At 39.5% G+C, this 15,493-nt stretch overlaps 1 protein-coding gene across 1 annotated transcript in view; it reads right to left on the reverse strand.

Annotated features, from left to right (window-relative positions):
• TNPO1 (transportin 1) overlaps window positions 1-12,709 on the reverse strand; it is a 148,820-nt gene extending 136,111 nt beyond the window's left edge. The window contains exon 1 of the mRNA XM_006875269.1: window positions 12,635-12,709. Coding sequence (XP_006875331.1) covers window positions 12,635-12,649 — 15 coding nt within the window. The 5' untranslated portion in view covers window positions 12,650-12,709. The remainder of the gene's footprint in view (window positions 1-12,634) is intronic.
• Between the last annotated feature and the right edge of the window lie 2,784 nt (window positions 12,710-15,493).

Genomic DNA, 15,493 nt, shown 5'->3' on the forward strand with positions numbered 1-15,493 from the left:
GTCAAAGATATTGAAAGTAGCACGCACTGTCAGAAGAATAAATAAATCTGATTCAGAAGACAGACAGCCAGAATGCTCCTTAGAAGCAAGGATGGCAAGATCACTTTTCTCTTACTTTGGACATGTTGTCAGTAGGGAACAGGCTCTGGAGAAAGAGACCATGCTTGGTAAAGTGGAGGGTAAGTGAAAAAGTGGAAGACCCCCAATGAGATAGACTGACACATTGGCAAAAACAATGGGCTCAAAGACAACAATTGTGAGGATGGTAAAGGACCAGGGTGTTTTGTTCTGTTGGGGATAGAGTTGCTGTGAACCGACTGGACAGTACCTAACAACAAAAGGGGGAAATTTGACAATGGAATATATACACAACTCTTTCAAAGAAAACTCTGGCAAAAGAATGGGGAAACAGTTGGTGAAGCACAAGTCAAGCTTGCTTGTAAAGTAGGAGATCAAGTAGAAGAAATAATAGCATGTTTGTCTGATGACAGAAATGATTCAATAAAGAAAATAATACATTGATGTGAAACAAGATTAACTGAAGCAATGCCCTTGAGTAGACGAAAGGATACAAAAGCACAGACAAGAACATGGACTGTCCCTGGGTGATAAAATGGGTTAACTAGTTTGGTTCTTAGCCAAAAGGTTGGAGGTTCAACTATACCCAGAGATACTTCAAAAGACAGACCTAGTGATCCATCTCTGAAAACTCAAGCCATTCTGACACACACAGGGTCATCATGAGTCAAAATCAACTCCATGAGAACTTTTTCTTTTCTTTTTTTTAGTTCATTTTTTTCTAAATTTTATTTTGTTGTTGCGAATATACAGAGCAAAACAGAACCAATTAAACTGTTTATACATGTCCATACTAGTGACACTGATGATGCAACCATTCTCTCCCTTCTTTTCTGTGTTGTTCTTCCCTCATTAACAAAGACCCAAGGCCCCTAAGATTCCTAATTTTTCAAGTTGTTACTGTCAATCTGATCCCATACAGACAAAAGAACTGAATGCTCAAAGCAGATAGTCACAAGTTAAGTTTCAAGGACTATGTCTGGTTTAAGGTTTAAAGATTATCTCATGACAACAATATCAGGGTTTCATTTCTCTTCCATGGCTCCAGAAAATCTAGAGTCCATGGGTATATGAACTCTTATTCTATACATTTCCCTCCTTTTTATAAAGATTCTTCAATGAAATCTTTGATCAAAATGTTCAGTAATGGTAGCTGTGCACCACCCATTTCTTCTGGTATCATGGCAAAGGAAGTAGTTGTTCATGGATGTAGTTAGCTACACAGTCAATAGCCTCCTCCTGTTTCTGACTCTCCTTCTTCTGTTGTTCAAGCTGAATAGAGATCAACTGTTGTGCTTTGAATGGCTGTTTTCAAACACCTTTTAAGAATCTAGGCACTATATAATAAATTACGAGGTAGAAAAGAAGAACTAAACATATTATGTCAACTAAAACTAACTAGGTTGTCCCATGAAGCCATGGTCCTACACCTCCAGACCAAGAAGCCAAATCGCATGAAGTATCTGGTTGTACATAACCAGTCTCAGCAGCTACTCCCCCTGCCCCTTTGTTGTAACTAATGTCATGCAACTTTTGCCAATTCACCTTTTTAAAGTGTATACTTACTGATAGCAGTTGCTATAATTGGCTGTGCAACCTTAGCCTTAATATGATTTTTCTATCACCCTTTTCTCCTTCCTCTCGCTCGTGGTAACTATGAATAAACTTTCATCTCTATGTATATTTTCCTTGTTATCTTTTTATATAAGTGAGGTCATACATTTGCCCTTCTGTGATTGGCTTATTCATTCACCATAATGTCATCAAGCTCCACTCATTCTGTAGCATGTATCAAGACTTCATTTCTCCCACTGGTTTAGCATTCCATTATATATATGTACCACTTTGGTCATCTATTCATCTGTTCATGAGCATTTAAGTTGTTGCCACCTGTTAGCTATTGTAAATGGTGCTTCAATGAACACTGATAGGCAAGTCTTTTTTTAAGTCTCAGCTTTCAAATCTTTTGGGTATATACCTAGGAATGGAATTGCTGCATCATATAGTTGTTGTCAGGTGCTTTTGAGTCTCACAGAGACTCTGTATAGGGTTCCCAAGGAGCCAACCATGCAGTTCAAACTGACTGTGTGGTCCAATGTTTATCCTACAGTACCACATATAGTTCTATTTTTAGTTTCTTGAGGAACTGTTACCCTGTTTCCCACAATGGCTTGTACCATTTTGCATTCACACCAATAAGAGCCCCAATTTCCCCACATCCTTGCCAACACTTGTTATTTTCAGTTTTTATGGTTTGTTTTTCTTTCATATATTAACCATCCCAGTGGGAGTGAAATGATTTCTCACTGTGGTATTTTATTTGCATCTCTCTGATGGTTAGTAATGCTGAGCATCTTTTCATGTCTGGTGACCATTTCTCTTTGATGAATGTCTAATCAGGTCTTCTGCCTATTTTATGATGGTCTTTTTGTTGTTAAGCTGTGGAAGTTTTATATATATATTTTGGTGATTAGATTCATGTCAGATTTATGGCTTCTGAAGAGATTCTCCTAGTCAGTAGATTATCTTCACTTATTTTTTGTAGTCTTTTGATGAACAAATTTTAAGTTTGTGGTTTTATTAGTATATGATCTGCTTACATTTTTTTTTTTTGGCTTTTAAAAGTTCCAACAAGCTAAACAAGCTACCTTTTTAAATACGTACATGGGATGATGGGAGTCTATGGAAGTATTATTCTGACTGCTTCAGTTTTTTAAAAATTTTTTTTAAAGGTTTTTATCGTAGATTGAGTGAAAGTTTACAGGGCAGATCATCAGCTTTACACTCAACAAATCATACACCTTGTTTCATTACAATGATTATAATCCCCTCCATGTACCATCAGTTAACAAACAGTATTTCTCTCTATTCACTTTAGCTCTCTTTTTTTTTTTTTAAACACTCAGGCATATTTAATAATTGACACCACCAAAGGGTACATTCTGCAAGTCTGCCTCCTGGCTGCCAGCTCTTAGTCCCTCCCATCTCTTCCCATGAATCTAGAGTTCTCAGCTGCTCTTTCTCTCCATGTCCCCATCTCTGCCTCCATCCCTGGTGTCGCTGCTTCTCTGGGTGAGGTCCCGCATTCCACCTGTGTTCTTCTCCCTCTATGGTCCTAGGATCCTCTGTTTCTGGACTGTAAGATTAACTACTCTCCATTTTTGTTACAAAACTTCTACCTTTACAATTGTGACAGTCACAATTAGTCATGCTTCATTCAGCTTTTTTAGCAAAGCAGAAAACAAGGTCATGGGCTGAATGTGAGGATGGAAAAAAAAATTGCAAGTTGAAGAAAGAAGATACCAAATAGTAATACAGGAGAAGGGGAGTGTGAGCAGACTAGGAAAATAAGTAAGACCACCAGGTGGTAGTAAGGACCCACTAGGGGTATGTGGTCATGTGTGGCTGCGTACTTTTTCAATTACATAGGTGCAGGTGCAAAGAAGCCAGAGAGTTGGTTTTAACTAGGTCTGTGAATTTGCTGAGCTGAGGAAGCTGAGGAATTTAAATAGGAAAGGAGTAAAAACAACAAGAGGGTAAGGAACAGGGAAACAATAACAGACTCAGCAGATTGGAAATTGTAGTGGAGTCAAAAAATGGGTGCGTTGGACAGTAGGAACCAAAAAACCCACTGCCATTGAATCAATTCCAACTCACAGCAACCCCACAAAGGGTTTCTGACACTGTAACTATTTACTGGCGTAGACAGCATCATCCTTCTTCCTCGGAGCAATTGTTGGATTTGAACTCCAAACCTTGCGGATTAGCAGTGCAGTGCTTATCCTACAACTTCACCAGGGCTCCTTGGGGTAGCAGGAGTGAAGTATAAAAACAGGAACTCCCTGAGTAGAGTACATAAAATGACAAATATGAAAGGGAGGTAGTTATTGACAATCCAAGAGGTAGGGTAGCTGAGGTAGGGTGAAAAAGAAGCGCATTAGAGGAGAGGTCTGGGAAATGAGAGGCTAGGGTTATGTGGAAGAATCGGTTATCTCGAGTCGTCTTGATTTTAATATAGAGATTTTGGTAACATTGGAGAGACAGAAGGCCTGAAGCTAAGATAATAAAAAAATTAAAAAAGGAGGAGGAATGACCTGCAGATTGAGTAGTTGACAGCAACCAAAAGGGTGAGTGGATTATATAATCTGATATAACCCCAAACAGGACTGTTAGGGATAAAGGACAGAAAATGGTCTGAGAATGGCAGAGATGCATGGTAGACTATCCCACCTCCGATACAGTGGTAAGGAGAGCAATATAAAAAATTACTGCCTAAAATTCAGATTAAAAGCAGAAGACTTCTAACCAAGGGCTTGTGATCTTGCATGATAATGCACAACCCCACACCTCTGCCCACACTGCTAACACTCTGCAAAACTTGATTTTAAGGTGTTAAAGCATCCTCCCTGTACTCCTGATCGTGCACCAATGGATTTTAACCTGTTTGGTCCACTGAAAGCAGCCTTTTGAGGACAAATACTCACCTCTGAGAAAGAAGTGAAGACAGTGGTGCATTCGTGGCTCGCAGCTCAGCCTAAAACCTTTCTTGGTAAGGGTATATAAAAGCTTGTTCACAGATGGACAGAGTGTATTGAAAAGCAAGGGGAATTATGTCAAAAAAATAATGTATTTGTCTTTTCTAAAAGTTGATTAAAATAAAGTCTACAGCCAGAGTGCAGATTAAAATAAAAGGGTTGGGGGAAGGCACAGGGAGGAGGTAAGATAACTGTTGTTGTAGGGAGGGAATTGTAATCATTGAAATGAAACAAAACATATTATTTGTTGAATGTAAAGTTGATGATCTTGTCTGTAAACCTTCACTCAATTCACAATAAAAAGTCAAAACAAAAATATATAATTAACTGCCACGATTGCAGTTGGGGGAATCAGTTTTACATTAGAGTAACAAAGTAAAAGGAATGTTTAATAGATGGAGTGGGGGAAAGTCAGTAACAAAGATATGGGCCAATTTCAACCACATGCCATATACTCCTATCGACCTCATGATGAGAGAGAAGAGGAAAGGCTGGTTGGTCTGATGTTTGGAACTCCTGAGCCCATGGGCATTAACCTAGCCACACAGGGCTAGAGCTAGTGATGCATCCAGCTGATATAAAGTGGGGGGAGATGCACATGAACACCCAAACTTGCAGATAGTACCCATTTGACCTAGCTTAGATGGCTTGATAACCAGAACTTGACTAGAGGAAAATAAACAAATTTGATAAAGGAAGCAGGTGTAAATTGCTACAATTTGATGAACTTGACCTGAACTTATAGATGCAGTAGCTCAAAATACTAACCAAGAGGGATGGAGTCTTCACATCTAGGATCAAACATATTCCCTTGGTAAACAGGGTTGACAGGGACGGACAACTTAGACACTGGCTACCGAAAATGGAGGGACTATAAAGGCACAGCGCGTGACGGGCTTACAAGTTTTCAAGGAGTTTAGCTTCAGAGCGTGCAAGGGAAGATAGAATTCCACTGAGTAGTTTTCATCTTGTCTAAATGGGTCTGGTGAAAGGAGATGGGGAAAATATTCTTGTGATTCAATACTGAGTAATCGTTATCATGACTACTTGCGATTGTCACAAGTATTAGTTTTGTAACTAAAGGGGGTAGTAATTAATCTTACAATCCAGGTACAGAGGACTCATGAAGGGAAAAGAGCATGAGTGGAATATGGGACCCTACCCAGAGAAGCAGCGACACCAGAGATAGAGGCAGAGATGATAGTATGGAGAGATAGAGCATCTGAGGACTTCAGACTCATGGAAAGAGAAAGACTGTGTGCTGGTGGCAAGGAGGCAGGCTTGCAGAATATGCCCTTTGGTCATTTAAATGATTGTAGACCAGGAGGTCTGGTAGTGTAGTAGTTACGAATCAAGCTACTAACCTGAAGGTCGGCAGTTCAAAACTACCAGCAGTTCTGCAGGAGAAAGATGAAGCATTCTGCTCCCGTAAAGATTTACAGCCTCGGAAACCCTATGCAGGGTCACTATGAGTCAGAACCAACTCCATGGTACTTAACAACCACCACAACAAAATGTCTAGAGTGTTTTTGTGTATATCAAAAACTAAAAACAAAAAACCAGAGGGAAAAGAAACAAATACTGTTAAATGATGATACATGGAGATTGTAATCATTGCAATAAAACAAAATGCAATCGGATGAATATAAAACTGATGTTCTCCCATGTAAATTAGTACTCAATCCACAATAAAAGCTTTAAAAAAAGACTAGGTTGAGACTGGATTTTGTGAATGGTAGACAATAAATAGCAAAAGGCACAGCAGAAGGGTTAAAGAGTTGGGGAGGTATTAGGTAAAGAGAGAAACAAGTGTATACCTTTTTCAGACTTACAGTGCAGGAATAAAAGATGACCTGGAAGTAGGGAGGTTCTGTGGCAACGGACAAAGACATCTTTGAATATGCATGACTCCTGATACTCCCATGCATTCCTCTACAACATGGAAATTGCTGGGTCACAAATGTTTTTACTTTAAAATCAAAAAGACTGAATGAATTTATTCCCAATGGCAATGTATGCATTTCCTAAAAAGCTTGTCAATATTATTAACAAAACTTTTTCATTTTTGCCAATACAATAGATGAAAACAGTTTTGCTGTTGGTAAGGCTGAACATTATTTTATGCTTACTGGCCAGATGTAATTCTTCTGTGAACTTGTCCATTAAAATTATTGAGTTGTCTGCCTTTTTGTTATTGATTTATAGGGCTCAAAAGAATCTATTTTTCTATTTTATTCTACTCTTAATGATTCATGAAAATCAATGTTCTAAGTTCCTTGGTTCAAATCTTTCAGTAGCTCAAGGGCATGATAGGATTGTATGGTTCCTCTTCCCCAGACTTTGTATGAATATTTAAAACAACAAAAACCCACCATTGCCCTGTGCAGTCAATTCCAATCAATAGGGTTCCCAACACTATAAATAGACTGCCTTATTTATCCTTCTCCCACAGAGCAAATGGTGAGTTTGGACAAGTGATCCTTTGATTTGCAGGCCAACTTAACCTACTGCATCACCAGAGTTCCTTGTTTATGGATATAAAAATCCAAACCAAATCAGGTTCATTGCCATCAAGTTGATCCAGACTCATAGTGGCACTACAGGGTTTCTCAAATTGAGCCTTCATGGAAAGTGTCATCCCATCTTCCTTCCTCAGAGCAGCTGGTGGGTTTTAACTTTGTGGTTAGCAGCCCAACACCTAACCCATAGTACCACCTGGGTGCCTTATGTTGTTGTTAAATGTTGTCGAGTTGGTTCCGATTCATAGCGACCTAGTATAGGGTTTCCAAGGAGTGGCTAATGGACTTGAAACGCTAACCTTTTGGTTAATAGTCCAGTGTTTAGCCTACAGCGCCACAGCAGGACTCCTGATATACGGACATAAAGTTCTAAACATCTACAATTTAAGGCCCATGAGCCAAATCTGGTCACATCCATAATTTCCTTACAGTCTTTGGTACTATATACAACAGCAGAGTTGAGTAGTTGCTATACAGACTAAAAGACTTGATGGTCTGTCTGCAATGCCAAAAATACTATCTGGTTCTTTACAAAGAACGTTTGTGGACTTATGCTGTATACCCTCAGGATCCCTGAACTGCTCAGTGTTCCATGAACACAGTAAGCTATTAGTGGTGGTTGTGTGCCACAGAGTCGGTTCCACTCATAGGGTTTCCAAAACGCTGTATTTTTAAAGCCTCATCTTTCTCCTATGGAATAGTTGGTGGATTCAAACTGCTGACCCTGCAGAAAGTAGCCCAAGCTCATAATCCACTATGCTACCAGGGCTATTACATAAGTCTTTGTTGTTGTTACTGGCCGTTGAATTGGTTCCGACTCATAGTGACCCTGTTTCCAAGGAGCGACTGGTGAGCTTGAATCTTGTGGTTCAAACCGACTTTGCAGTCAGCACATTATCCCTCAGTGCCACACCAGGACCACTGAATTGGTTCTGACTCATAGCACCCTAGGCACAGAAGGAAACACAGCCCTGTGCCATCTTCACCATTGTTATGTTTGAGTCAATCCTGTGTCAATCCATCTCTTTGAGGGTCTACCTCTTTTTCACTGACCCTCCGGTACACCAAGTATGATGTCCTCCAGGAACTGGTCCCTTCTGATACACGTCCAAAGTACAAGAGATGAAGTCTTGCTATCTCACTTCTTCAAAGACAGATTTGTTTTTCTTTGTTGCCATATGGGAAATTGTACAGACAGTTCGGAAATGCAGCTCACATATCTGCAAGGCCCAGCCACCCCCCTACTCTCTTCATGGAATCAACTACCTGTCCTCCTTGGTTTCTCCACAAATTTATATCATAAAAGCTGTAACTGTGCTTCATTGCTTGGTAAAATTGAGTGTCAGTGAATAAAAGGAAGATCCTCAATGAGATAAATTGATAATGTGTCTGTTTCTCTCACAAACATTGCTATCTTTGCTTTAGAATCCGTTCTTATACATTCATTATGCTTGTATCCAGGTAAGGACTTTTTTCCTCCTTTTCTAAACTGTATATGGATAATTAAAGCCCTGTCTAGTTTAACTTTGTAACTTTCCCATTAATTCCTTCCAGTTCAGTTTATCTTAATAATGTGAGCTAAGATCTATAGCTAGTCACATTTTAAGTTTTAAAATGTACATAAAAAGAGCATGAACTTTCATCAGGCAGCTCTACGTTCAAATCCAGGCTTGAACACCGTGGGACACTGGACAAAGTATAAGGGGGTTCAAAAGGTTCACAGAAAAATAGAATTAAAAGATAATGGAATCATTCCAAGAACTTTTATACTTACCTACCTACATTTCAGTTCTCTTATCAGTAAAATGGAAGTAATTCACAAGTATAACAAGGATATGACAGTAAATGAGAATAATATCCATAAAAGTAGTAAAATACACTAAAATAATGCCTAGCACATTACAAAAAAATGTTATTTAATTCACTCCATCATTCATACGCCATTCCAAGCAATAATTACTGCACTGTCTCAAATTATGTTAATTACAATATTAAATTCCTTTAAGTAAAACAGCTTGGCAAAACAGACTATGAACTTTGGATGTTCAGATACTTTTGATCCAATATTTTTACTTTGGGTAGTCTAGCTAAATAAGCTAATACAAAATGCAGAAAATGTTTTTCATGCACGGATATTCACTACAGTGTTTTTTATAGCTGTAAAAAAAAAAGAAAAACTGTTCTTTATGTTAGGTGGGGGAAAAGTAGAACACAAAATTATTAAAATTAGTCATAGAGTAAGTCCTCAAATATATAAAAATCAAACTCAGAAAAAAATATTGGAAGGAAATTCACTGGAGAGTTTATAGTACTTATCTCATAGTCCTGCTACTACAAGGGATTTCTTATGATTGTGTCTTGTAGCTTTCTAAAATAACAATGACCATGGTGTGGCACTGTGAATTTATACACTGGATTGCAGAGTCAGTTTGAACCACACGCAAAGTTGGCTGTTCAAGCTCACCAGCCATTCCTCGGAAACCTTATATAGGATCGCTATGGGTTAGAACTGAATCGATGGCACTTAACAATAACATGAATATGATAGTAGCAATTCCTATTTATGGAGTAGTTACTACACATCAGATACAGTTCTAAGACCTTATGTATTAATTCATTTAATGATCATAACATGAGGTGAAAAACTGAGGCAGTGAGATTAAGCAACTTGTCAAAATTCATGCTACGGTTCCTTTCTTAACTTTCAGACAACACTGAGAAGTTTTGCTTTATTTTTACATTTTAATCATTAAAAAGCATGTGTCAGTCCAAAACTTGTGTTCTTCCAGTTGTCAGCTTTCTTTCAATTCTTAGTTCAAGTACTTGTTCTGCCATCAAGTGCTATTTTGGAATAAAGCTGTCGCTACTACTCCTTTATGGGTTCTATCTACTCACGAAAATTCTAACACAAACCTGATCTCATGTCCTGTTCTAACATCTCACTGAACTATTTATACTCTAAAACTCTTTACATTCCTACTTATTACACCTACTGATAGTACTTCAAAGAATCATAGTCTGGGGAGCCTGAAGCAACCAAACTTGGTTTCGAGAACCTCCCTCCTGTAATAACACCCACCCATTTAACTAAAAATCAGTACAACCTTTGCAAACATCCTGCCTTCCAAAGTGAAATTTATTCCCACTACCATCTAGACAGAGGCCTTTCTTACCTGCCAACACTCTCCAGCTACCTATCATGGACTCAAACTAAGAAAGGTCTTTGATTGCTCCCATGAAGAGCCTTTTCATCTCTCTGTTTCTTCCTTTTTGAGATGGTGCTGTTTTCCATCGTATTTGAAAATCTCATTCCTTAATCAATTGCTTTGATCCTTCCAACTTTCTCACCCTTTTACTGATACACAATTTTTGTTTTTCTTGCTTTGTTCTGTAGGGGAAACAAAATCTTTTGGGCACCAAAATATATTCAAGAAATCAATTCCAGGAAGAAATATTCATAATTTATATCCTGAACAATAAAAATAACTCCCGCTTACTGCCATGCTCCTCTTCTGCAGTCTACATTTGATAAATGTATTGCATTACGTGTCATTTGGTTTGACTTTCTTGATAACCAAATGTCTTGTCTTAAAAATATGTGCAGAACCTTGCATGGTTAAAACAAAAGCAATTCTACTAAATATAGGACATTTCTATTTCAATACAGTTCATTACAGGATTTAGAAAAGTTAAGCAAATCTGTGGCTTTAACCTTTTATAAATAAACCACCACCACCCACCACCTTTATAAAAGCACTAAGTACATTACCAGTATTGACACTGAAAATATTTGCAACCAGAACCATTTATTAATTTTTACTAAAACCTTATTCTGCTCACATGCTGTAATAGAATCATAGGTGTTGAGGGGATAAAAGTAATCTTATCAAGTCCAATCCAGGAGGAAAGTCCTTTTCAGGAATAAGAAAATGGAGCAATTCTTCATTAACTTACACAGAATAAAAAATATCCTGCCAAAATGTATTCATTTATGTAATGGATTAGCAAGGAAGATAAAAGAAAGAATAAAATCTGCACCTTGAAACTAGTATATCCCTTTTGCGGTTGCAAGTTTTCAACTTGGTGCAGTCACTTTGAAGAACTACTGGGGTGCAGGGTAGAGTAAAAGTAGATGAGAGAATTGTTTCCCCAAAAATTGAATCCTCTGCTTCACTAAGTATACCTACTTGACCATTCTACTATGAAAGCTCTGATGTAACAGGAAAACAAAATCCATCAGGAACTTTTGCTACCCTAAAAATGACGCACCTCAGGTCAGCCATTTTACCTTACCTTTCCAAATACCTATTACATCATAAATCTTGGCATTTAAAAAGCATTTCATTAGAAAGAAAAAAAAATGTGCCGTTTATGTACTCATCGAAATCATCACAGTTTCAAAATTTCACTGTTATTAAACTTCTTAACGGTGGTGGTTTGGTTGTGTGCAGTTGAGTCGGTTCCGACTCATAGGCAACCTAATACAATAGGTTTATAAGGCTATAAATCCTTGCAGAAGCAGAACGCCTCGTCTTTCTCCCGCTGACAGGCTGGTGGATTCGAACTGCAGACCTGTAGTTAGCAGCCCAACACATAACCATAGCTCTTTAAGCGTCTTAATCCAAATGTCAAAATCAATTAGTGGCTAGCCTTCAACTTTAAAACTACATTTTTATTTACTGATGGACCAAACTGTTGAGTGATTGTTCAGATAACGGACTTGTACTGTAAGCAATCCTTGCAAAATGCAGTTGATTTTTAAATCAATGAAGAAACACCACACGATCATTCTTAAAGGAAGAAAGCAATCCCCCAAACAGGTTGATTATGGTAGCTGGTTTGTTTGTTCCTCTGCAGCTGTCTCCTTGTTGCATGGACGCATGGGAATGGAGGAATAAGTGCAAAAAACAAACCCACACAAAATCCGCGCAATTACAAACATTAAAAATATGAAAACATGTCAGGAGACCGAGAAGCCCCAAGGGGAAAGAGCCGCCTGGAGGATGAGATCAGCTAACTGAATGGGAAGGCGATGTGTGTGGACGCAGAGCACCCAGGCAGAGGCCTGGGCGGGACAAAGACGGGCCCGTCTGAGGCAGCACCCTAAGCGTCTAGAACCTGCAGGCAGCAGGCAGTCCCGGGGACAGCGAACGGTGGCACCCAAGGGCCTTCAAACCCCGTGGTTTCAGAGATTGGAGCGAATGCGCCCCTCTGGGAATAGACCCTCCCCTTCGCGCCGTCCCTAACTGGAGCCACCTCCTGACCTCGGACACCTGAGGAGCCGCTGCCTCCCGCATCCCGTCCCGGTCTCACAGGAGGCCTCGGCCCGCAGCTGTTGGGCTTAGAACCGCTCCGCCTCCACCCGGCTCCAAACGGCCGGGTAGGCACCCGGAAGGGGATCGGGCCCGACGCCTCTCCCCGCCGCCTGTCAAGAAGCTTCATAACTCTCTGCCTCTCCTCCCACCCCTCCAGTTCGAAGCCGCGCACCCTCACGCCACCTACCCGGTCCCACACCATCCCAGAGGCCTCCGGCGCTCGGGCCCTCTGCCGAAGCGGCGCTGCCTCCAGTCCAAGGACTGAAATGGCTGCGGAACAAAGGGAATCTGGGCTCCCGCGAGCGCAGGCCCGATTGGCCGAGGGGCGGAGCCCACCGCGGGAACGTTCGGCGGCGGTCGCCCTGGCAACGGTGGCAGGGCTCGGAAAACGCAGCTTAGTCGGCTGGGTTTGCGCGCGGCGGAGGTTCCAGCTATGGCTCTGCGGCCTCCGGCCTCAGCTCTTCTGTGTGTTCCGCCCCCTGGGGTCGGAGCTCTGATCTGAACCTCCGGTCTGCGGACCCGACTGAGCTGTGGAGTCACGAGCTGTGCACGGCCCTCCCACATCGTGACCCTCCCCTAGCATAACTTCTAACCCCCTGAACTACCACAAAAGTGACAGCCCTGCTCTAGGAGCCTATTAACGCTGAACACGCCAGTATCTCATGGTACAATTCCAACTTCTGTGGTCAAAAGCAGAAACGGCTTCAGTGGATAGATGTGGGCTGACGGCTGCCTGCTCTGTGCATGCTATGCTTTTGAGGTATGTTGTTATCTAGTGTACAAACTTCTTCGTGGTTGAAATTAAATAACTTATCAAATTAGGTTTGATATCATCAGATGCGAGTTTATATAAAACTGGGGCTTCTTGATTTAGAAATAAATCTCTCTTTAATCCGTCATCATGAGAAAATAATTCGAAGAGAGGGAGACTTTTGTACTCAGTTATAATAAAGGTAACCAATACATACATATCCGTGTCCTACCATCAGATTATTCAAATGTACTACATATGAATATTCTAAATTTGCGTAACTACATGATCATTATTTCCTAAAATAGCTGCTGAGGATATTCCTCACCTGTATCAGTGTGTGTGAAAAACAGGTTTTTTTCTGACTACCTTACTTGCAAATGTTGTATAGTCTGTGTTTTGAAAATGTGTAGCAGTTGTTACCTTCCAAACATATCATATTCTAGATAAAGCTGTATTATTCAATATTAGAAATTATTTTTAATTTTCACTAAAACAGATTATTGTTAATAAAATCGTTAATAATTTACTTTTGTACCAGCAGTCATTTTACAGGAATAACTAGTTTATTTAACTTAAATTAAGAGTCCGAAGGACCATTTTGATCATTAGGAAATTGAACATAGCAAAGAAAAATATTTTAAATAATCAAATTACAAGGTTTCATCATTTCCTTTGAGTAGTTATTTACAGTGTGGCGCTGTGGGTTAATGCACTCGACTGCAAAATCAGTTTGAACCGCAAGGCTGCTAAAGCTCACCAGCCACTCCTTGAAAACCCTGTGCAGGATCACTATAGGTCCGAACCGACTCAACAGCACTTAACAACCACAATGTTCATTTGATAGCAACTGAATATAGTAGAGTACTATATTAGCCAACAAGTAGGAATTGGTTACTAAGAAAAATACGTAATATGAATCTGCTAAATGGTAGTTTTGTGTATCTGCAGAGAAATTTACCCAAAATAAGGATATTTATCCAAAAACCAACATGACTTATTTATGCATATGAACGGCTGATTCGTGGAATACCAAGCCCTGATCTGTACAAATCTTGAAACGTGTGATATCTTTATTCTAGTATCCTAAAGAAAAGCAATAGAGTCCTGGAGGCATAGTGATTAAGTGGTCAACTGCTAACCAAACAGCTGGGTTTGAACCCACCAGCCACTCGTCAGGAGAAAGATGTGGCAGTCTGCTTTCTTTACGATCTTGTCACTGTCACTGCAATTCTGATTCATAGCAATCCTTTACAGGGTATTCAAGACTGTGACTCTTTATGAAAGCAGATAGACTCATCTGTCTCTCTCTGAGCGGCTGGCAACCTAGAACTGCTGACCTTGCAGTTAGCCAGCCTTAGAAACCCTAGAGGCAAGTTCTACTCTGTTCTATGGGGTTGCTTTTAGTTCGAATTGACTCAATGGCATACAACAACTAGAAAGCAGCAGAAATACTTTGAAAAGGTAAGAGATTTACTAAGCAATTAGTAAATTAATACTTTAGAATAATTTAAATTAATTTTAAAACGAAGCATTAGTTCAAGCAAGTAAGAGGATTTATTGGCCATAATATTTTGAAAAAAAACAAAAAACATAATGGTCAAACATTGTGAAATTCAGAAGAGACAAGTTAAATATCCATTCTTGTATGAAATCTAAATGAAAATGAATTTAAATGTTGATATATGTGTTGACTAAAAAGATTCTTAGAAAATAAGGCATCTTTTAAACAGTAAGTCTTGCCATTAACTAGGATTTATTAACACAGCTTTTTTACTTTTCCTGTTACTTGGACTCTGTACAATTTGCACATGAAATAGCAGATATCTAGTAGTATTTTTTTCTTTACATTCAAAGTACATTTATTCAAAGTGATAAAACCAATCAATTCTTGATATTTTTAGATAATATAAAACAAAATTAAAAATAGTAAATCAACTTTGAAACCTCAAAACCTATTATAAGTATCTTACTTGTAAGAATGGTATCAATAAAATAATATATTTTAAAGAACAAAACATGTTAGGTTTCAGGAAAGAAAAGTAGCATTATCTGTCAGGGACCTGCCTCGACATACGGGTTCGGTTCACAAGTGTTTGGTTCACGAGGCGGGGAGATCCAGCGGCGATAGGGATAGCAAAAGAATACACAGACAAACAGAAGAAGGGAGACAATGAGGCACCCCAAAGCCAGGGGTGTATACATTACTGGTGGGCAGGCTTGGGACTACAGGCATCATGGCCTCTGCAGGCAGCAACTCACTGCCCTGCAATCTTTACTGCATGCCTTCCAACC

The sequence above is a fragment of the Chrysochloris asiatica genome, unplaced genomic scaffold (genome assembly GCF_000296735.1).
Source record: "Chrysochloris asiatica unplaced genomic scaffold, ChrAsi1.0 scaffold00316, whole genome shotgun sequence".
Taxonomy (NCBI): Eukaryota; Metazoa; Chordata; class Mammalia; order Afrosoricida; family Chrysochloridae; genus Chrysochloris; species Chrysochloris asiatica.